The sequence below is a fragment of the Balaenoptera musculus genome, chromosome 7 (genome assembly GCF_009873245.2).
Source record: "Balaenoptera musculus isolate JJ_BM4_2016_0621 chromosome 7, mBalMus1.pri.v3, whole genome shotgun sequence".
Classification (NCBI taxonomy): Eukaryota; Metazoa; Chordata; class Mammalia; order Artiodactyla; family Balaenopteridae; genus Balaenoptera; species Balaenoptera musculus.
The window spans coordinates 54,226,023-54,249,552 of record NC_045791.1 but is presented as its reverse complement, the minus strand read 5'-3'; the positions used below and the strand labels follow the sequence as shown (position 1 = coordinate 54,249,552).

The following is a 23,530-nucleotide window of genomic DNA, read 5'->3' as shown; positions in this document are numbered from 1 at the left end:
TCATATAAAATTCTATTTAATGTGTTTTTATAGACCTATCTACAATTCTGTCTGCCTTATTTTTATTGCAAAAAAATAGGAATGCTGAAAAACATTTTCATCAATTTTAAGATTCAGAGTTTCCTAAAAAAAGATTTCACAGGAGTCACTGGGGAGATTTGCAATCAATGATGACCATTTGGAGATTGGATCCTGGTTTATTTGCTTTAATTGTTCCTTTCACCCATTGTTGACTGACTTGTAGCAATTTCAGATATACTGGCTGGTCTGCCCTCCATCCCTCTTCCCACCCAGAAAGAAGAGAATCTTTTCTTTTGCCTTTTAGGAGGTTTTCTCTTTGCAGTAATGTTAAGCAATGCCTATTTCAAAATGCACGAATCCACTCTTATTTGAAATGAATTATTCATCCTTTGATTTCTCAACATCTTGTTGCTTCAGTGGCTTCAGCCATGGTCAAACTGAAGGGCACAGCTGAATTCAAAATGGAATCAACAAAAATCAAGCCTTCCTATTTCATCTCCAAGTTCTACACATAGCTTTATCAGAGAGGGTAGCAGTTATTCTGAAAGCATTGATTTCTTCTTCCTTTCGTAGGCCATTTTAAGTATTAAGTATTACTTGTGATTACACATAAACGAGTCTCTTCTCTGCCTCACGCTTCTCACCTGAGTCCAAACACATTAGAACTTGCCTTTCAGATTAATTCATCAGCCACCAAAAAGTGATTTTATTACCGTGTGGTTCTGGACACTCCCATTTTCTCCATCCCTATTTTTTACCTCTAGTTCCAGTGTGCTATTTAGTCCTGTTCCTCCTCTTCCTTGTCCTTCTGATACAGAGTGCCAGGGCTCTTGAGAAACCACAGGAATGACTGAGCTAATCTGGAGCCAAAGGACTTGCCCTACAGACAGGGACTGTTGCAGGGGAAGGGACCAGGAGGGATGAGGTTTACAGGGTGGGGGCCAGAGAAGCTTAAGTGGAGGGTGTACAGCTGGAAGCTGAGTGACTGGTGTCGGTTGATTTGTTTGCTGTCTATCCATCCTAAGTGCCATTAAGTAATAAGATGGGTGTAATTGGCTGAGCACCCTAAATGCAAATGTCTGTAAGGTGAAGTGTTTTAAGTCAAGGACTGCTTGTATATGTATTTACATTTCTGTAAGTGTATTTCCACAATGCTTCAGGCAGTTTCCAATAATAGCACATTACCCTGCTTACAAACAGGTGGCCTACTGATATGCAGAGAAGTGGCTATGACGTTACATGAAAATGTCTTGAAGAATGTGAAATTTTAAGGCTGATTGGAGACGTCTGATGCATGAATACACAATTAAGTTAATTAACACAGCCAAAGCCTTAGGTACACCATCCTAAACATAGAGCTTATTATTCTTATAAGGTAATGAAGTATCACTCAAGCAGCAGCATTTAGCATGAAACTTTTTTTTTTTTTAATTTTCACTTTCTCCATTTGAAGAATTTGGCAGGTGTTGATGAAACTTAAAGCAGACAAGATAATTCCCCAAAGGAAAGGCTATTACTTTTGGAAGTCCCTGTGTGACTTCCCAGTGAAAGCAAAGTATGAGTTGCTTTCCTGATTGGATGCTAAATATCCCTTTATTTGCTTTGTAAAGAGATGTTGGTAGAGATTGGAGCAGCAAAATGCAAAGGAGTTAATTGCTCCAGTAAAATTTGGAAAGACTTGCTTTCTAGGGGTTGCTAGAATACAAACGTAACCATCAGCATTCATTATTTAGATTAAGTTGTTTCCAAAGCAACTTTGACAGTTATAAATAAAACTCAGAAACATTCAGTTATGGAAAATAAAAAGATAAAAATAAATGGAATTTAAATTGCTTTAGAAAGCATTTGTCTATGCAGGAATTTATGAGGGAAAAAGAACTAGGCACCTTGTTTAGGCATATTGTGTATTAAAAATATTTCATTTCCAAGGGTGATTTCCAAGATTACATTAAATATAAAATAAAATCTGAATTGCTTTTGCATGGCAGGATAAATAAAAAAATTTTTTGCAAGTGCTTACTATTTTTAGCATATTATTATGTATCCGAAATGAGTAGAACTAATCCTACAGCAAGTCATGTTTTCTGGATACTGCATCTAAGTAGAGACTTGCAGCACAACAGAATTATCATCTTTCCATTTAATGTATCAAACAAGCTGGTCAATTACAATGTCACAAAATAGGGCAAAAATGCTGCCTTGGAGCCACTGATTTTGTTGGAACTTGGTTTTTGGTAAAAAAGAAAGGAAGGAGAGAAAAGGAATGCAGGAGTAGAAAGGCAATGATCTAAAATATTATGTGCACAGTAAGTTGCAGAATTCTTGCTCCTTTTGGTCTGAAAAAAGAACATCTTAAGATACAGAATAAGAAATCCTCCGACTAAAGTCACCATGTCAGGATGCTCTCCACCAATTCTGTAAGAATACACGAAGCATTACCTTTGGCTACATCAGTGGCCCAGGTCATAATGTGATCCATGTCCATCTCTTCACTTCTGTTACTGTTAATGTAATCATACAGTGATCCCAGAGAAGCATATTCTATTTTCAAAGGAAACATAAGCATATAATGAAAACCAAGGCACATTTCAGAAATAAGACTTCAGTGTTTCATTGGGAAAATGTGTTAAATAATTTAACAAAAGGCATTAAAAGTTTATAAAAACTGTTCCATGCTGTGGTTTCTAAAAGTTAATATCATCCTGGTAAGAAATCTGTCAAAGGGCTTCCCTGGTGGCGCAGTGGTTAAGAATCCACCTGCCAATGCAGGGGACACGGGTTCGAGCCCTGGTCCTTGAAGATCCCACGTGCCATGGAGCAACTAAGCCCATGTGCCACAACTACTGAGCCTGCACTCTAGAGCCCATGAGCCGCAACTACTGAAACTCGCACGCCTAGAGCCCGTGCTCTGCAACAAGAGAAGCCACCGTAATGAGAAGCCCACGCACCGCAATGAAGAGTAGCCCCTGCTCACCACAGATAGAGAAAAGCCCGCGCGCAGCAACAAAAGACCCAACACAGCCAAAAATAAAATAAATAAAATAAATTCATTAAAAAAGAAATCTGTCAAAGACAAGACCACTAACAGAATGAATAATAAAACTTGAGCTGACAATGAAATCCAAAGACATTCAGATGGAATTCAGAAACACAAGGATGTTGCAAGAATGTATTTGAAACAAAGGCAGGCATGAATATAGGTATTTCTTCAAAAATTTGTTATTCTTATGAGATAAATAAGATTAAGCACATAAGTCAGAGGGTTTATGTGACAATGGAAACAAATCAGTATTTGTTACATCAGGATTTAGACGAGCCCTCAAATTTTAAGCACAAAAGGCCAAGAAAGTGAGAAAATTCCTTTAAAAATGGCTTTGAGATATAAATTCTCTATCTTAAAATTCACATACTCTAAGTGTACAATTTGATGACTTCTATGAACCATTTTCAGTTTACTTTTGTGTACGGTTTGAGGTGAGGGTCTAAGACTTTTTTTTTTTTTGCATGTGGATTTCTAATTTTCCCAGCACAGTTTGTTGAAAAGACTATCCTTTACCCATTTAATAGTCTTGACACTTTTGTTGAAAATCAATTGACCATCAATGTAAGGTTTTTTCCCCTGAATTCTTAATTTTGCTCCATTGCTCTATATGCCTGTCCTTGTGCCAATATTGTACTATGCTAATTACTGCAGATTTATAATGAGTTTTTTTTTTTTAACATCTTTATATAATAAGTTTTGAAATGCGGCAAAGACCTTAAACTTAGATCTTTCTTAAAACTGGTTTGGCTATTCCAGTCTTTTGTATTTCTATGTGAATTTTAGGATCACCTTGTCAATTTCTTACAAAAAAGTCTGCTGAGATTTAGATAAGAATTGTTTTGAATTTGTAGATCAATTTGGGAGAATTGCCCTCATAACAATATTGAGTCTTCCAAGCCACAAACACGTAATCTTTCCATTTATTTAGATCTTTATTTTCTCTCAGCAATGTTTTGTACTTTTCATTGCACAAGTCTCAACACTTCTTATGTTAAACTTATACCCAAATACTATAAAATTTATACCCAAGTACTATTCTTTTTGATAGTACTGTGAATGGAATGGTTTTTTAATTTCATTTTTAGACTGTTCATTCCCAGTATATAGAAATACAATTGATTTTTGTATATTAATCTTGGATCCTTGTGACCTTGCTTACCATGTTTATTAGTTTTGGTAGTTTTTTGTGGATTCCTGGGGTTTCCTGAGTCTTAGAGAATCTTGTCACATAAGACAGTTTTACCTCTTCCTTTCCAACCTGGATGCCTTTTATTTTCTTTTTCTTGCCTGATTAAACTGGCTAGAACCTCCAGTACAATGTTGACTAGGTGTGACAAGAGCAGAACCTCATTTCCTTGTTCCCAACCTTAAGGGAAAAAACATTCAATTTTTCACCTTTAAGTATGATCTTAGCTGTGGGTTTTAATAGATGCTATTTATCAGGCTGAGAAAACTGACTTCTATTTTTAGCCTGTTGAGATTTCTTAGCGTAAATGGGTGTTGTAGAATGCCAAATGGTTTTTGTCTTTTATTCTATTATCTATTATGATGCTTTATATTAATTGATTTCAGATGTTAAATCAACCTTACATTTCTGGGATAAATTCCACTTGGTTGTGGTGTATAATCCTTTTTATTGGTGGCTGGATTCAGTTTGCTAATACATAGTCAAGGATTTTTGCACCTACGTTCAGGAGGGACAGTGGTCTGAAGTTTTCTTATTATGTTTTTATCTGGCTTTGATATTAGGATAATACTAGCCTTATAGAATGAGTTGGTAAGTGTTCCTTCTTCTATTTTCAGAAAGAGTATGGGAAGGACTGGTGTTATTTTTTCTATAAACATTTGATAGAATTCACCAGTGAAATCATCTGGGTCTGGCGTTTCATTATGAACATATTTTAAATTATAAATTTAAATTTCTTTACTTATAGTTCTGGTCAGATTTTCTGTTTCTTCTTGAGTCAGTTCTGAAATTTTTTATCTTTTCAGGGACTTGTTCATTGCAACTAAATTGTCTAATTTATTGGCATAAAGTTGGTCATAACGTTCCCTTATAATCCTTTTAAATTTCTGTAGGGACTGTAGTGCTATCCTCTCCTTCATTCCTGGTTTTGCTAATTTGTATTTTCTTTTTTGTTGGTCAGTCCAGCTAAAGGTTTGTCAGTTTTACTGATCTTTGCAAAGACCAAATTTTTAGTTTCACGGATTTTCTCTATTATTTTTCTGTTTTCTATGTTATTGCATTCTGCTCTAATCCTTATTATTTCCTTTCATTGGGCTTGCTTTGGGTTTATTCTGTTATTTTTGCAGTTTGTTAAGGTTGGAGCTTAATGATCAATTTCAGACCTTTTTTTTTTTTTAACATAGATGTTTAAAGCTATAAATTCCCCCCCTAAGTATTACTTTATCTGCCACCTATAATTTTGATATGCTACATTTTCCTTTTCTCTCTGTCCAAAATATTTAAAAATCCATTGTAGTTTCTTGACTCACTGGGTATTTAGAAATATGTTGTTTAATTTCCAAATATTTGGGAATTTTCCAGGTTTCTTTCTTGCATTAATTTCTAACTTAATTCTACTGTGGTTGGAGAACTTTTCAGTCCTTTTAGATACACTGAGATTTATTTCATGGCCTAACTTATGTATGCTAAAGAATGTTTCATGTGCCCTTGAAAAGAATATGTATTCTTTGTTGGGTGGTGTATTCTATGTATGTGAGTTAGGTAGAGTTGGTTGAGAGTGTTTGTCAAGTCTTCTATATCCTTGCTGATTTTCTATCTAGTTGTTCTCTCAGTTACTGAGAGTGGGGTAATGAAATCCATTATTGTTGAACTGACTATTTATCCTTTAAAGTCTGTCAATTTTTGCTTCATGTACTTTGAGAACCTATTGTTAGCTGTATATACATTTACAATTGCTGTATCTTCCTGATATGCTGATCCTTTTATCATTATGAAATGACCCAATTTATCTCTAGTAATATTTCTTTTCTTAAGCCTATTTTGTCTGAAATTATGATAGTTACTCCAGTTCATGGTTATTGCTTGCAAGGTAGTACAGAATTCAGGTTTCCAAAGATCAAAGAAAAGATGGTCCACTATTCTATCTTTTCTTTTCTTTTTTTTTTTTTAGAAATTCACGTTCTTTTATTTATATATGGCTGTGTTGGATCTTCGTTTCTGTGCTAGGGCTTTCCCTAGTTGCAGCAAGCGGGGACCACTCTTCATAGCGGTGCGCAGGCCTCTCACCATCGCGGCCTCTCTTGTTGCGGAGCACAGGCTCCAGACGCGCAGGCTCAGCAATTGTGGCTCACAGGCCCAGTTGCTCCGTGGCATGTGGGATCTTCCCAGACCAGGGCCCGAACCCGTGTCCCCCGCACCGGCAGGCAGACTCTCAACCACTGCGCCACCAGGGAAGCCCCTATCTTTTCTTTTGACTTTGGAGATTGAGCTTCTAGTCACTCCATTTCTTTGTAGATCTAGGAGAAAGATGTTCACTTCCCTTCCAAGGGAAATAAAATGGCAGCTGCCTCTTGGACTCTGTTCCAGGTCTTATAAGCAGATTTTAGAAAATCTTCTCTGTGATCAGAAGTTTCAGCAAACACACACGCACAGGTGCACACATACACATACACACTCTCACCCAGAAATCATCAATTCTAGTCCCTTCATTCACGTATGAGAAAACTGAGACATAGATCATCAGTGACCCACCTATGCAGCTTTGGCAGAATCAAGGCAAGATTTCATCTCTCAATTCCTATTCTGGTGTTCATTCCATTCCATCACTCTGATAAATTATTCTTTCAAGTCCTCAGGATGAGTGACAACAGCTGCCTGCTGCAATAACCTTTTCTATTAACAAGCACACTCAAGTTGGAATAGATTCAAGCCATTCAAGATTCCCCCCTCAGAACCCCAACATCTGAGAAAGACAATGAGGTTCTAAAGAGGGGGAGCTAGCTAGGCAGGGTGATCAAGGTCTGTGTGCCTGTCTCTCTTTCTGCCTTAACCTTCCCGTACTAAGACTTATTTGTGTTCATTTCAAGAGGCAGGGCAAGTGCTATCATCCCCTACCCATTTGATCTTCCACACTTGACTCAGTTTGCGTACGTATGTCATCCCGCAGCATCTGTGGGGGGTTGGTACCAGGACCCCTTGCAGATACCAAAATCCACAGAAACTCAAGTCCCTTATATAAAATGGAGCAGTAGAGTCAGTCCTCCACATCTGTTGGATCTACAGTGTGCTCATAGGCTTCTTGCATACAAGAAGAGGAGATTCTGTATAAAATCAAATCGAGAAATGTATACCACTGTGGTTCTACCACTAGCTGGGTAACCTTGGGAAAGTACTTAAGTTAGAGTTTTAGTTTCTTATGTGAAATAAAATTACTTTATCTATCTCATAGGGTTATTCTAACTATTAGATGAGATAATTTATAAGGAAGTACCTAATCCAGTCCTTTTTACTGAGGGTGTTTTGTTATTTTATATAAAGACAATCCAAGTCCTTAACACTACAGTAGAAGAAGAGAGGGCTAATCTTTTAAGGTTTTCTTGTTTGCTTTGTTTTGATTAAAGAACTGCCATGATAAAGAACCTGGTCAAAGTTACGTATTGTAAAATTGAGCACTATACTTATCATAGACCTGAAGTTGTTCATTGGATTATACAAATATGAGTATAAAGTATTAAAAATATGTGCCTTTCTGTGTTTTTATACGGCAAAATTTTCTGTGTGCTCCTTTTTGGAAAGGGTATTTCCATCAGTTATAAACTGCTACTCCAAATTATGTGATAATTTAGATCAAGGTCATTACCAACCCAGATGACCAAACCTGAAAAATATTCTCATGTCAGAGGCCTTGAAGAAAGAATGCTCTAACAGGATTAAAATGCCTTGCAAAGAATTATAACATGAATAGCTCAAGAAATCTTAATTTGTAAAAGGTCACAGAGTTACAAAAAACATCGCTCATTTCAACTAATTAAATGAAATTTTAGTTAAATGGCACCTTTAAATATTGGTACTGCAGCTGCAAGTGCATTTAAATAGCATTTACGCAGATATAATTAGCACAATTAAACATGGGTAGAAGTGGAAACACCATTCTTAATTATATTGATATAATCAGTTTTATTAATGCTTTATAGCAACAAAAGTGACATCTGACAGTAGCACACAATTCATGACAGAACCTAATATTAAGCATTTTAGCATATTAAAGAATCTAAAGCTAGGTAACTGGGGAAAGAAAAAAGTCAAATAAGAGTTCTTACCTGTGACGATACCATAGTTGGGAGGTTCAAGAATTACTCCATAAAACTGGATGATGTTTCTGTGACTGAGGACACTGAGTATTTCTGCCTATACAAAAATCAAATACAAAATTGCATAAAATTTCACATTTATAAAAGTCTCATAAAATAGGTTTCCTATTCAATTTTCTTTTACATACATTTACAAAGATGTATATGTGCTCAACAAGTATGTGATGCTGATAAAACTCTGTCTTTGGCAGCATTCTTGACAGATTAAGAATTTATATATTGAAGCTTTCTGAAAAATTTAAAAAACAAGTGGGGTTGAATTGGCGGCAGAAGAGGTGCTTACTAGCAAGCTGGCATGACTGACAGTGGAAGGGGATGACTAAAGAGGGGAGATGCCATATTTATTTACAGAAAAAGCCCTCTTCCTAAAAGTCAAATACATTTTTTCCTGCGTAATATTTCTTTTGGGAGACTGCAACAAGACTGAACTTCTATCGGTTGGATGAGTAGTCATGACAAAATTACGGCAGGGTTTCTTAACTATTACTGGAATAGATTCAGGTAATACCTATTTATATTATTTATCTAACCATTTATTTAAAATATATTATTGCTCTCGTACTGTATGCAAAGTACTGTAAAGGACAGACATGTGGATTCTTGACCTTCAGTGGTGATTTGATAGGGAAGCCATACTTTACACTGTGAAATGTGTTAATTATTAGAAAACTGTACTGCAGAGTGTCATGGTAAAAAATACTGTTTATTAAACTTAATTGTTTTAAATTTATTTATTTATTTATTTATTTATTTTTGGCTGCATTGGGTCTTCGTTGCTGTGCATGGGCTTTCTCTAGTTGCTGCAAGCGGGGGTTTACTCTTTCGTTGGGGTGCACAGGCTTCTCGTTGCAGTGGCTTCTCTTGTTATGGACCACGGGCTCTAGGCCCACGGGCTTCAGTAGTTGTGGAATGTGGGCTCAGCAGTTGTGGCTCACGGGCTCTAGAGCGCAGGCTCAGTAGTGGTGGCGCACGGGCTTAGTTGCTCCACGGCATGTGGGATCTTCCCGGACCAGGGCTCGAACCTGTGTCCCCTGCATTGGCAGGTGGATTCTTAACCACTATGCCACCAGGGAAGCCCTAAACTTAATTTTTAAAATGAAAAAAAAAGTGGTACCACAGTGTATATCTGCTAATGTCTATAGGAGGACGTTCTCTAGACTAAGTAAATCACATGTAGTCATTAAAATTTTATTGCTTTTGTGGAGTTAAAATATGGCTAATCAAGAGTTAAAAGTACAATTAAAGAAAGTCAGCAATGAATAAAAATGGAGAAGCCTTGGTCATAAAGGAGACTCCCCTTTGGGAATTTGCACATTTGTTATACATTTTTCTTTTCATAGTAGGAGTTGAGTTTTCATTTAAAACGCTGTGAAACTTGTTTTGAAGGTGGTGTGACTAGACAGAAAACAGAAGGTTGAGGGTTGACAAGGGGTCAATGTGAGAACAAGAGAAAGGAACCTTATTCGTGATTGGATGAGACATTTATCAAGGTTGATTTGACAGTTTTTTCTTTTAGCAATATAGGTGTTGAAGGGAGCTATCAAAACGATTCCTTAACATTCACTGAGCGTCCACTGTGTGTAGAGGTTCTGTATTCATCAAACAACCTTCTCATAGTTTAGTTTTCCAAGTAGAAAGAAAATGCATTGAGTAATAAATACAATTATTCATCCATATAACAATTCTATTTCTCATTAAATAATCATAAATGACCTTGGTTGTAAAGATAGAGTTCATGTGAAGTTTGGAAATCATAAGCCCTCTATTTTTAAGTGGCAAATCAACTCTTTTGTGAGTAAACCGTGAGAGTTCAATGTGAGGAAGCATTAATGTTGGGACTAGTATTGGTCAAAATAGGGGACTCTTACCCTTTGGTGTGCTTTGGTATATTCTTTGGAATATCTAAATCCTGTGACCATTAAAAATGTTTGTTAACCATAAAGAATAAATACAAGAATATTCTGAATCCTTGGACGACCTTTTTTTTAAAATTTTATTAATTTTATTTATTTATTTTTTGCTGCATTTGGTCTTTGTTGCTGCACGCGGGCTTTCTCTAGTTGCGGCGAGCGGGGGCTACTCTTCGTTGCGGTGCGCGGGCTTCTCATTGCAGTGACTTCTCTTGTTGCGGAGCACGGACGCTAGGCACGCGGGCTTCAGTAGTTGTGGCTTGCGGGCTCTAGAGCGCAGACTCAGTAGTTGTGGCGCACGGGCTTAGTTGCTCCGCGGCGTGTGGGATCTTCCCGGACCAGGGCTCGAACCCGTGTCCCCTGCATTGGCAGGCGGATTCTTAACCACTGCGCCACCAGGGAAGCCCTGGACGACCATTTTATAATTCAGCACGACATGGGATTTTCAGTGGTCCAGCTAGTTTTCATGCTTACGTTTAAGATATTGACAAACTATACCTTGGAGAGAGAATTTATCTTTGCAGGTATTGGTAAGCATGTCTAACAGCTCTTGAGTAGGCATATGCTAATGACAAAACAACAACTATTATCTTGTGTCCCTTTGTTGTGCTCGTATTTTAATTTTTTTACAGTTATAAAAAACTCTTGCAGTATGATTTGCAAGTAAAAGACATTTTTATGGAATAAGACTTTAGGTTCCAATTTAATAAACTAAGAATTTGATTTAACATCTTGAAAACAACATGCTATTTTAGAGTGCTGTACTAGTTTCATGGAAATGGGCTAATAATAAGCAGAGGTAGATTACATAAATAAGTGGTATTTGCAATAAATGAAGGTCAGGTGACACCATGTTAGCAATTCAAACAAGCTCCAACAGAAATACCTGGGATTAACTGAATTACTAAAACCTGTACTTGTAGCAGCCAGTAACTGATAGCAAGCGGATGTATAATGTAGATTTGCCTTTATAGGCACCTGCTTGCCAACAGTTCATTAATGGAAATTGCTGAAGTAAATATGCAGCAAATAATTTTTCCTTAGATTGTTGTTTTCCAGATTTAAATTCTGGGATACTCTAGCAAATGGCCTGCACATCAAAATAATGGATTAGTGGTTTTAAAAAGTTCACTATTAAAAAGGAAACATAACAATGACGAAGGCTAAAATAATGCTCCATTGTACCGAAAAATGTAAGTATCTTTTTACACTATTAAAACTAACAAAAGAATTATTTTTAGTACATATAATTTGATGAAAGTTGTTTATTTCTGTTGTACTGATTTTATAGTTGCATTTTTATTTAACTGAAAAACTGATTTTGATTTTATGAGCTATACACAATAAAGAGTTAATTCTTAGGTTTATGTTTATGTTTACTCAAGTTACACTGAAATAATAATTTTAGTCAACACTAGAAGTCCAGATGACTTCATTTTTCTACACAACGAATTTACATTTCTGTTTGCAAAATGCTATTGTAAGAACTCTAACAGATACTTGTATGCCGACTCACAGCAGCATTATTCACAACAGCCAAAAGGCAGAAACCACCCAAGCATTCATCAAGTGATGAGCAGATAAATAAAACGTAGTATATAAATACAATGAGTATTATTCAGCCATAAAAAGGAATTAAGTTCTGATACTTGCTACAACATGGATGAACTTTGAAAGCATTAGGCTAAGTGAATAAGCCGGGCACAAAAGGGCAAACATTGGATGATTCCACTTATATGACATATCTTGAAGCTGGCAAATTCACAGGTTAGAAAGAATGTAGATTAGAGGTTACCAGGGACTGGAAGAGGAAGAAATGGGGCGTTATCACTTAACATGTAGAATTTCTGTTTGGAGTGATGAAAAATTTTGGAAATAGATAGTGGCAATGGTTGATTACAACACTGTGATTATAGTTAATGCCACTGAACCGTACACTTAAATATGGTTAAAATGACAAATATTATGCTGTATGTATTTCACTACAATAAACATTTTAAATGTTTTTAAGATGTTATTCTAGACTTTTGCAGAGATGAATGATCATAATCTATTTACTAATCATCCAAGAGTTACACAACCCAAGGTCTAAAGATCTTTGGGGTAAATAAGTAGTTTTCCAGATTAGGACGTGAGGATTTAAGGAAAGACCGGGACAGACTACAGAAATTTAAACTCACGCTCAAAGATTCTCCATAAAATAAAGGATCCCAATGTGACAGACAAGTGGAGTAACCACAGGTCTATTCATAAAAATGTCTAGTAGTAATGTCCTTATCAGAGCACACAGATGTCTATACAGCTATTGTGTTTGCAGTAAGATATGTGACTGCTCCCACTGTTTCCAATTGGGGCTGGTTTCTTCTTCCCTCTCTCCTTCTTTCTTCATAGGAAAACTTTATCAGGGATTTGGGGAGGAGGTGGGCACTCTGTTAATTTTCTTTCAACTGGCATTTCTAAGCATTTATGTGGGGAGATGACCCATTAGCTCAGTTGGCCATGTTTCCAGAACTCGACCAGCAGGTTCCAAATGGTGGATCCAATCAGAGAGAATAAGAGAATCTAAATATCATAATTTAACTAAATTTACTAAGTATTATAATTTAACTAAATTTAAGTTTGGGGGTGGTTAAGTTTTAACATCCTTCCTTTAAAGTACTTTCAACAGTTTTATAATAAGGTTTCAAGTTAATTAGTATCTTCATCTTCAGAGCAATCCCTTTCCCTCTATTCAAAACTTTTTTCAACCTAATCCCAAATTTTAATTTGTCTCTTTAATTTTGGAGAGCTACCATAGAACCCTTAAAGATTCTATGAGTTTTTTTCTTTTAATTGATAGTTGATTTACAATATTGTGTTAGTTTCAGGTGGACAACAAAGTGATTCCGTTATATATATTTTTTCAGATTATTTTCCATTATAGATTATAAAATATTGAATATAGTTCCCTGTGCTGTACAGTAAATCCTTGTTGCTTATCTATTTTATGTATAGTAGTTTGCATCTGTTAATCCAATACTCCTAATTTATCTCTTCCCCTCTCCTTCCCCTTTGGTAACCATAAGTTTGTTTTCTATGTCTGTAAGTCTGTTTCTGTTTTGTATATAGATGCATTTGTATTATTTTTTAGATTCCACATATAAGTGATACCATATAATATCCATCTTTCTCTGTCTGAATTACTTCATTTAGTATAATATTCTCTAGGTACATCCATGTTGCTGCAAATGGCAATATTTCATTCTTTTTTATGGCTGAGTAATATTCCACTGTATATGCGCACGCAGGCGTGTGTGTGAATATATATATATATATGCCTCATCTTCTTAAACCAGTGGGCACTTGGGGGTTGCTTCCATGTATTGGTTATTGTAAATAGTGCTACTATGAACATTGGGGTGAAAGATCTTGTGTTTTTAAAGCTTGTTTTACATTTTAAAATATTCCATTGATACAGTCTGTATGTATTTATGTGATAACATATTAAAAATAAAGTTGGGTTCACTTCTTTTTGTGAAAGAAAGATACCAATGGCACTCTACCTATCACTATAAAATGAAAGCAGTAGTTTATGAAGACCCATATCATGAGGCTGGCAGGCTCTATTTACATCTTATATTAGGAACAAGCTTTTCTCCCTGGTTGTCAACAGCTCTTAGCCGCTACATAGCAGCAGGACTGTGTCTCACAGGGTCCATCTTTCTGCCTGTGATGTGGTACCGACCACAAAGACAGTAGGTGTAAAAAAAATCCAAGGTACACTTCTACTGTCCACGAGTGTCAGCTGCTCCTCCTTGCCCTCTGGTGTGTGGTATTTAAAACACTCCTGATTTCTGGAGGACCCTGATTTCTGAGGTCCTCACCAATTCCAAGATTCTATGATTCCATCAGAGTATGATAGTAAAAGAAAGAAAAGTGGTTCATCCAATCCTTCAAAAGGAAGCAGTCTCCTTACTGCACTGTGCATTCAAGGTCAAAGGCTCTCTCCAAAGACAGCTCTGTCTCCAAAATATCAATCTGATCCAGGATCAGTATGGTCCCCCAAAGTTCAAGAAGATATGAGATGAACCCACTTTTTTTAAAAAAATTAAAATTACACATATAAGAAGAGAGATGGGGAAGAAATAAAGTAACATATTAATTGTGGTTATCTGTAGGTAGCGAAAAGAATCATAAATGATTTAAAATTTTTATATATTTCCCAAATTCTTTACAATAAGCCTCTATAATTTTTGAATCAGAAAAAGTAATACATGCATGTTATATGTAATATATATGACTAGAGCATATAAATATAAAATTAAAAATATTGATTTGCATGGAAATTCTGATTTTTCCCTAGGATTGGGTCAGGAAGAGATAAAACTCTTTCCTTACCTCCCCAGGACTACCCTAGGTATACAAAAACTAGTTTAGTTAACCTCTGAGCTATGAGTTTCTCTTGATATGGCTCCAGAGCAAACAAGTGTTCGCCTGGGTTATTCTTGAAGAAGGCCATGGGCTCTGAGAGGCCATGAGACAAAGGTGCTGGACACTGAGTGCACCTATTCAGAGTCTGGCTCAGTGCTTTATTAAATGATCGTCCTTCCTCTCCCTTCTAACATTTGCTCCTGTGGCCCAGTGCTCTTGAGGGAAGCCTTCCCTACGTTGCTCATCTTGCACCATGTCTAGTATAATACCACACGAGGGAGAAAGGTCAGATGCTTTATATACCAGAAGTACTCAATAATATCTGAAGGGTGGATGAACAAATAGTATTTGATGATAATGATATTAAATGTGTTTAAGTAATTGCCACGGTAAGAGTTCATGTTAGGTAAATGTTTACTCTGAACAGGACAGTAAGAAGATTAAAATGCCTGTGGGTGTGGGTTTGCTTTAATATTCATTCTGTTCTTTTACATGCATAAGGGTTACTTAAGGGTATTATTTTATAAGAATGACAATCAATTATACAACCATAGTAGAAGCCATATGGAAATTTATGTTCACCAGCTCATTATTGATTTGAACTTTCAGAATGAAGACTTGGATGGCTACAAGTTGCCTCTTGCAGGCTCTGCCGTCCACGGCAATCAAACAGGCAAAATTTCTTGACTGCCCTTCCCTGTTTGGCTATTCTCCAAGCATGCCCTCACTGCACTTTTTCAGATTCAGAATGCAGAGGCTTGCTTAGTCTTAAACCTTCCAGTTCCAGTTTTCTACCCAATGCATTTTACCATTTATATTTCCAAAAATCACCTCTGCAATTAAGCCAGCTTCTTATCAAGTCCACACTTTCCGAACCCACTGCGGCAGACACTCCTCTACCACACACTGAAAAATGGAGCCCTGATTCTCAGGAGTGGGGCTACATTTCACGCAGGCTTCTTTCTGTAGACTGAATGTGTTCCCCTAAAATTCATATGTTGAAACCTAACCCCCAATGTGATGGTATTTGAAGGTGGGGCCTGTGGGAGGTGATTAGGTCATGAGGGTGAAGCCCTCATGAATGAGATTAGTGCCCTTATAAAGATGACCCCAGAGAATTCTCTCACCCCTTCCTTCTTCCCCTTGAGGGCACAGCGAGAAGACGGCCATCTGTGAACCAGGAAGCGGGTTCTCACCAGAAACTGAATCTGCTAACAACTTGATCTCAGACTTTCCAGCCTCCAGAACTGTGATGAATAAATGTTTGTTGTTTATAAGCCATCCCACCTTCGGTATTCTGTTACAGTAACCTGAATGGACTAAGACAGCCCTCTTCCTAGGCTTGGGCCAGTATCACAAAACTCTACAACATGGGCTTCCCTGGTGGCGCAGTGGTTGAGAATCTGCCTGCTAATGCAGGGGATGCGGGTTCGAGCCCTGGTCTGGGAAGATCCCAAATGCCGCGGAGCAACTGGGCCCATGAGCCACAACTACTGAGCCTGCGCGTCTGGAGCCTGTGCTCCGCAACAAGAGAGGCCACGACAGTGAGAGGCCCGTGTACCGCGATGAAGAGTGGCCCCCGCTTGCCGCAACTAGAGAAAGCCCTCGCACAGAAACGAAGACACAACACAGCCAAAAATAAATAAATAAATAAATAAATAAAATTAAAAAAACAAAACAAAACTCTACAACAACTGAACCAGGCCTCTTATGAACAGGAGGGGTTCGAAAAGACAACGCCACTGGTCTTCTCAGAACAGCATACCTCTTATCGTTATCCCCACAGAGCCCAGAACTATCGGACTTAGCAGTGGAATGTAAGGGAAAAGGGGAAATTCTTGATTTAAAAACTCCTAAAACAGTAGTGTATTTACAAGTCTATAAGGTCAAAATACCTGGCTCTTTCAGGCAACAAGTGGGTAGACCTTCCCTTCCCTTCTAACTCTTTCAGGCTCTGATTATAAAGATAACTGAGGCAGAATGCTCACTCTCAGTAATCAGAAGATTTACATATCAGATCATAAGAACCAGGGTCAAGAAAAAGTTGTTTAATTCATTGCATTTTTACTCCAAGAGTATCATGGCTAGAGGCATTTTCCTAAAATAAAAATTTGATTCTTACATGCATGGCAAGATGGAAAACCAGCCCCCATTCCTCCTCAAAAGTCAGTGCTATAGAACAACTTTAAAAGTAGGCTTGGATGATTTTCAATCCTGTATTTAATCACCAGAGTCATACCCAGGTCATGCTCTTTGAGTCATTTTAGGCTTAATGAGACTCATTCAATAACATGACAAGCAGCAAACCTCTCAGTTCTGTACATTCTCTTTCAAATGCTGCCCTTTAGGTATTCAGGGAAATAAAGAAGGATAAATGAACTGAATTCAGGTTCCATAATATAATACAGCCTATATTCCTCATGACATTTGATGTCATGGAAACTTTTCTTTGGAAGAAAAATGGCTGGAAATACTAAGAAGGAAAAATAAACAAGTCATTCTGCTCACTCTTCATGAACAGTCAAGACGGAGCCATGTGGGATGCATTACAAATGTCACCGGTACTGGGAAGTCTGAATTGCTCAATGGTTTTCCCAGTGGGCTGCAGCAGACTCACCACATGCAGCTGCTTGGACAGCAGCCTAGGCTCCACTCCTGGGATCAGGCCGCTCTCTAGTTAACTACATACCCAACTAAGGGCAGACTAACTGGGCAGGATGGAAGGGTGGCTAAAACTCAATGAAATAAATAGTGAAGATTTAAGGATAGGGATTTAAGAGATATCTCTCCAAGGCATAAAAAGGCTAAGAGATTTTAGATTCTTCATGCTCACGACAGAATGTCACTGTGATGACATGAAAGAGTAAAATATATTATAAACAACCCGTATTCAGTTTGGGTGACAAAAGCACATTCAAGCACCTACCTTTCCACTAAACAACTTATGTAACTTGGTCAAAGAGATCACTTGGGGCTAAAATTACACAGAAAACATCCCCAAAGAAAGCCCTTGAATAAGACTTGAAGTATGAACTAATGAAGGATTAGGCTTTTTTTAAAAAATGAAAAGCAATATAATTTAATCAAAAACTAGATTAGGTGAGTGGAAATTTAAATTCTAATTACAAAATAGATGGCCCTGGAGCCACTTGGTCACTCTGGACCTTGTTTTCTTCCTAGAAAACTACTTGGTTAGACAAAATTATCTTCCAGATTCCTTCATGCTCTAAATTTCTTTCCATTTCTATAAAAAAAAAAAATTGATGCATTATTAACAGTACTTTATTCAGAGTGGGTGCTCAATAGATATTTGCTAAACTGAAATGAGGTAATTAACTGTGGTGTGTTAGGACATCCTCTGGAGTCAAACAGGCTGAAGCATGAGTCTCGGCTATGCCACCAATAAGCTGGGTGACTTAAAGGAAGTTATTTAACCTCTCTGGGCCCCAGTCTCCTTAAGGGAGAACAGAAACCCTACCCCAGTGTCTAGCAAATACTAGGTGCTTAACCAATGCTAATTCCTTTCTCTGAAGGCTTTCCCCTTCCTTTTTAATCAGTTCATCATTCAGAGTCAAGTCAAGCTTACGAGCAAAGATCAGATCTCTTCCAGCAGTGGATTCCACTTTCGAAATGGTTTGTATTAGTTAGCTTCATGTATTTATTATATTTGACTTTATGTTTATCTATGTTTTTACCTAAATATAGCACTTCAACATTTCCAAAGCACTTATGTTATTTGACTCTCACAAATAAGTTAGATATTTTTATTATATTTAAGACTTAAGAAAACTGGGTCATTGATTTGATTTGTGCAGGCTCATTTTTTTTCCAGGAGCCTAGTAAACGTCAGTAATAAAATTTGCAACTAGGTGTTCTAACTTCTGCCTCTTTTTATAAATTTCCACCCCCCTTTAAAAAAAAGTCCAATAAAATATGAGTCCTTTCATCTAAATATATATATTTTTAAATTTATTTATTTATTTGTTTTTATTTTTGGCTGTGTTGGGTCTTTGCTGCTGTGTGTGGGCTTTCTCTAGTTGCGGCGAGCAGGGGCTACTCTTCATTGAGGTGCGTGGGTTTCTCATTGAGGTGGCTTCTCTTGTTGCGAGGCGTGGGCTCTAGGCGCATGGGCTCAGGAGTTGTGGCACGTGGGCTCTAGAGCGCAGGCTTAGTAGTTATGGTGCATGGGCTTAGTTGCTCCGCGGCATGTGGGATCTTCCTGGACCAGGGTCGAACCCGTGTCCCCTGCATTGGCAGGTGGATTCTTAAACACTGCGCCACCAGGAAAGCCCTCTAAACATTTTTTATTAAAAGCTGCCCTTGCTCAAAGAGATCCCAGTTTGCAGACTCCTGAATAATAACAGCTAGGATGTATTAAGTGCCTAGTATGCCAAGCGCTTCATGTAGACTGCTTTTGTTTTTTAATGTTTCCATTTTTTTTTTAACATCTTTATTGGAGTATAATTGCTTTACAATGGTGTGTTAGTTTCTGCTATATAACAAAGTGAATCAGCTATACACATACATATATCCCCATATCTCCTCCCTCTTGTGTCTCCCTCCCACCCTCCCTATCCCACCCCTGTAGGTGGTCACAAAGCACTGAGCTGATCTCCCTGTGCTATGCGGCTGCTTCCCACTAGCTATCTATTTTGCATTTGGTAGTGTATATATGTCCATGCCACTCTCTCACTTCGTCCCAGCTTCCCCTTCCCCCTCCTCTTCCATTTGTTTTTATTTCAGTTTGCGGTCTTCTTCTTTTATTTTGAAATGTTTTATATTTGCTGTGAATACATTTGCTAATGCTATTTAATGACTTAGATCAATCTAGAGAACTAAAACATAATATAAATGTAATTTTAAACTGCATACTTTTTTTTGAGCAGAGGTACTTATTTATCTTTATTTTGAATGTATGTAGTATGAAGAAATTAAAGGAAGAAATGGAAGGGGTAGTTAAAGAACTTGATGACAATAATCATATTTTAGAAAGGTGAGTAATGCAAAAAATCATTCTGCCTGGTGATTACATATGCAATTGGTAGACTAACCTTTTAAATCCTCACAGCAAACCATGAGCGAGGGCCCTTCACTATCACCCTTCACTAGGCACAGAGAAATTTTAAAACTTGCCTAAGGGCACAGAAAATGGCAAAGCCAGGTTTTTAACAAAGGTTGTCTTATGTCAAAGCTCTGCTTATAATCACTAAACCATCCCACTTTACTTTACAAACCTAATTTGAGTGCAGAATGGAACGTTAGTTTATAGAACATCCGAAAATTACAATAGGCCTAGAAAATTTAGAAGTGTGAGAAACAACTCCCCCTTAGGGCCTTGGCCACTGCCCCCACTGCAAGATTTCCATACCTTCCTGACACTCAACTGTGCAGGGTCAAGTCAAGAACCAAGATCTAATTCCCGCAGGCACTAGGCCGTCAGGCCAGCCAGCAACGACCAAATTGATAGCTAATAAAACCAGTTAATTGCACAGCATGAAGCACCCTCTCTCTACGCAAAAATTACATGGTTAGGAATTTTGAGCGACTCTCGCAATCTGATTAGCTAAGTGCTTTATAATATTACTCTACAGTGCAACAGAGTTTGATTATTTACATCCCATAAGAGAAATGTTTGCTACATTTATTATGGAAATCTGAAAAATCATTTAGAAGAATTCAGGCAAATTTAATTTTTAAATAGTCTTGAAAAACCCTTTCACATCTTATAGACTCCAATTAGACAGTATCTTGAATACCTGGATTCTTCAGCTAAATTAATGATTTCACTATTTCTGGGCTCTGTCAGCATACTCAAACAATAACTAATGACAAAGGCATGTGTGTGATATCTGCCAGACTACTGAGTGAAAAAAAAAGTACCAAATCCCAACAAATATATAGTAAAAATAATCTGGAATCATAGGCTCTTAAGATCATTTCTCCCCTAAAGGTCTGATGAAGAGATAGCCTCCACTTAAGCAAACCCTCCAGTACTAATAACTATCACCACCTACCATGACAATCTGTCCTTCCACTAACCTTCATGTTGAAATCTAAGTCTTTCTTTGTGTTCAATAGAGATGGTGAAAGATAACATCTGAAAGCTAATTTTTATATTATATTACATTATACATTTTCCTAAGCCTAAAAATTTTAATTCTTACCAATTTCTTGACACATCTTATTTTTCAATTTTGGGGGGTTATCTTTACCTAAGTTTATGCAAAGACATCAGTGATTCTGAAAACATATTTAAATAATTGGTATTAGGTACAGCCATCTGACTGAATGTATTCACTTTTCAGCCCAATATTGGGATATGTTGTAAACTTGGTTACCGTGGCTCTCCTCAAAACCATCTTTATATTCCTCCCGTCTAAAAGAAAATTTTTGATGTTCTTTTTAGTTCAATCATATAAAGTTATAATTTAAGTATAATAGTCTTAGTAAAAGGAATATTTGTGATTTTCCTGAACTGGTTTGTTTTTATCCCATTGTTCAACAATCTATCATGTTACATTTTTCAAGTTGATTGCTAGAAAGCTCAGACACAAATTTGTTGCCTACATCTAGAAAGTACAAAGAACCTCATGAGTGTGTTTTTATCATACTAACTTCATTCCTGTTTTCGTACCATATTTTCCGTTTGCCCCATTTTCCTACTTTAATTTTTTTACATCTCACAATTTGTATTTTTATTAGCTGCCTTAAATCGCTTTGACAACAAGGTCATATAATAAAATAGTATTCTGCAGTGTATCTCAAATTGGAGACCTCAAGATAAGATTCCGGGGGCCATAGATAGATCCTTGGCAGCCCATCAAGTGAAAACTCAAAGAAACACTGGTCTAGTCGAAGGGTTACCTCTTGGTTACCTATCTGTGCACACAGATACTATTTCCTTAGCTTTTTCTCCTCCAGCAGGCTTCACCAGCATTCTGCTTTAGAAATTTATGACAATCCCTTAGATCCTTCCATTACCCACCCATCTCAAACTTAGAAGCCCCTCCTTGACCTTAATCTTTTAGCCTTATTCCCCTTAAACCTGCTCTTCAGTTGATCACATTGAGGTCTCTAGCCCCTTAATTCCTTTCAGTTTTTCCTTTCTAATCAACTGGGTTCTATTGAAAGAAACAGAGATCCAAAATAGCAGTAGTTTAAAGAAGTAGTTTATATTGTCTCAAAACATGAAGGCTGCACGAAGCCCAATATGGCAGCCCCACAATTAACCTCTGTCCCACCATCCTCCCTTAGCACTGGTTGGCATCCTCAAGGTTACCTGATGGTCACAATACAACCCCTGAGGTTCCAAGCCATTATATTTACATTCCACGCAGCAGGAAGGAGGAAAGTGCATAAGGGCATCCTCTTAGGTCAGCCTCCTTTAAAGAGCTTTCTCAGCAATCTCATCCAATGAGTTCTGTTTACATCTCCGATTACTGAAAGCTAAAAAACTGTAGCAGTAATTTTGAGTATCTCCAGTTTGCTCCCTTTTTTCTGGCTGAACCAGGCAGCAGGCGGGATCTTCCCCAACCAGGGATCAAACCTCTGCATTGGCAGTACGGAGTCTTAACCACTGGACCACCAGGGAAGTTCCAGCTCCCTTCTTCATTCTCTGTTCACCCAACAAATATTTACTGAGTGTCTATGTGCCAGGCACTATTTTTTTGGTGCTGAGGATAGTGATGAACAAGATAGCAAAACCCTTGCCTTCATGGAGCTTACAGTCTAGTAGAGGAAGACAGACAATGACAATATCAAGTAGTAAGCAAGACAACCTTTATGAATCAGCTACAATAAACCTTGACTATTTTCATGTCCTTTAGCTACTCTTGCCTTTTTCAGTCTCAGATTACTATGACTACTCTACACTGGGGAAACAGGCATAACTGCCTTCAGTATTCCTTCCTTATGCTTCCTGCCTTTCTTTCTGCCTCTGAGAAAAAGGTATCCTTCCTCCCCCAGACCTTACCCTGACACCTGTGCTCTTTATATCTCTCCTTCTTCCCTCAGGACATTATGATCCATCAATTATATCCTTCCCGGAGCCTTTAATCTCTCTCTAGTTCTATCCTCTAGGCCGAAAAAATGCTTGAGTTTCATCTCTCCAAGAAACAAACAACTTTCCTTGACCCTCTCTCCTTCTCAAACTACTTTCCTAAACATCAAAATGTCTTGAAATAGTACTTTACACTAAGCTCTGTTTCCTTGCTTTCTATTCACTTCTTAACCCAATTATATTTGGCTGGATTTTTATTCTATTGTTAAAGTTTCCCTAACTAACTCTGAATTCTGATCTTTTCTTTTAAATACCCTTTATAGGTTCTGTTTTGAGTTTTTAAGTTAAATATAACCTCCCCTTAACAGTCTGATACTGCCCTTAGCATCTATACCTGTGCTATATCCTGGTATGAATGAAAACAAGGATGAGACACAGGCATTGTAAGTTATATAAAAGTAAAATAAACCCCTACCATCAAGACTTACACAATACCAGGGGAACAATAAAAGTGCATAATAACAAGATGCAACACAACCACCGTAAGAAGTACAAAGTGTTGTGGAGGACCCATGTGGAGATTAGGTGAAGCTGGGGGGATAATGGAAAGCTTCAACTAGACAATGCAGAATGAATTCAGTTTTGATTTATAGCTGGGGAAGGCTTGGCATTCCAAGCAAAGGGAACAGCAAGAGCTTTGGTAGAGACACAGCATGGGGCAGCATATTTGAGAAGCAGAAGCACTTTTGCTTGGTTGGAACATTGAGGATATGCAGAACACAGATAGGTGATGGACCTGCAAACCTACAG

General features: G+C 37.5%; 1 protein-coding gene across 7 annotated transcripts in view; it reads right to left on the bottom strand.

Annotated features, from left to right (window-relative positions):
* Positions 1–23,530, bottom strand: part of MAP3K20 (mitogen-activated protein kinase kinase kinase 20) — a 169,200-nt gene that overhangs the window by 81,469 nt on the left and 64,201 nt on the right. For all 7 annotated transcript variants that reach the window (XM_036857319.1, XM_036857322.1, XM_036857317.1 and 4 more), the window contains exons 3-4: positions 8,351–8,438; positions 2,461–2,562 (exon numbers count right to left, since the gene is read on the bottom strand). In XM_036857319.1, the coding sequence (XP_036713214.1) occupies positions 2,461–2,562; positions 8,351–8,438 (190 nt within the window). The remainder of the gene's footprint in view (positions 1–2,460; positions 2,563–8,350; positions 8,439–23,530) is intronic.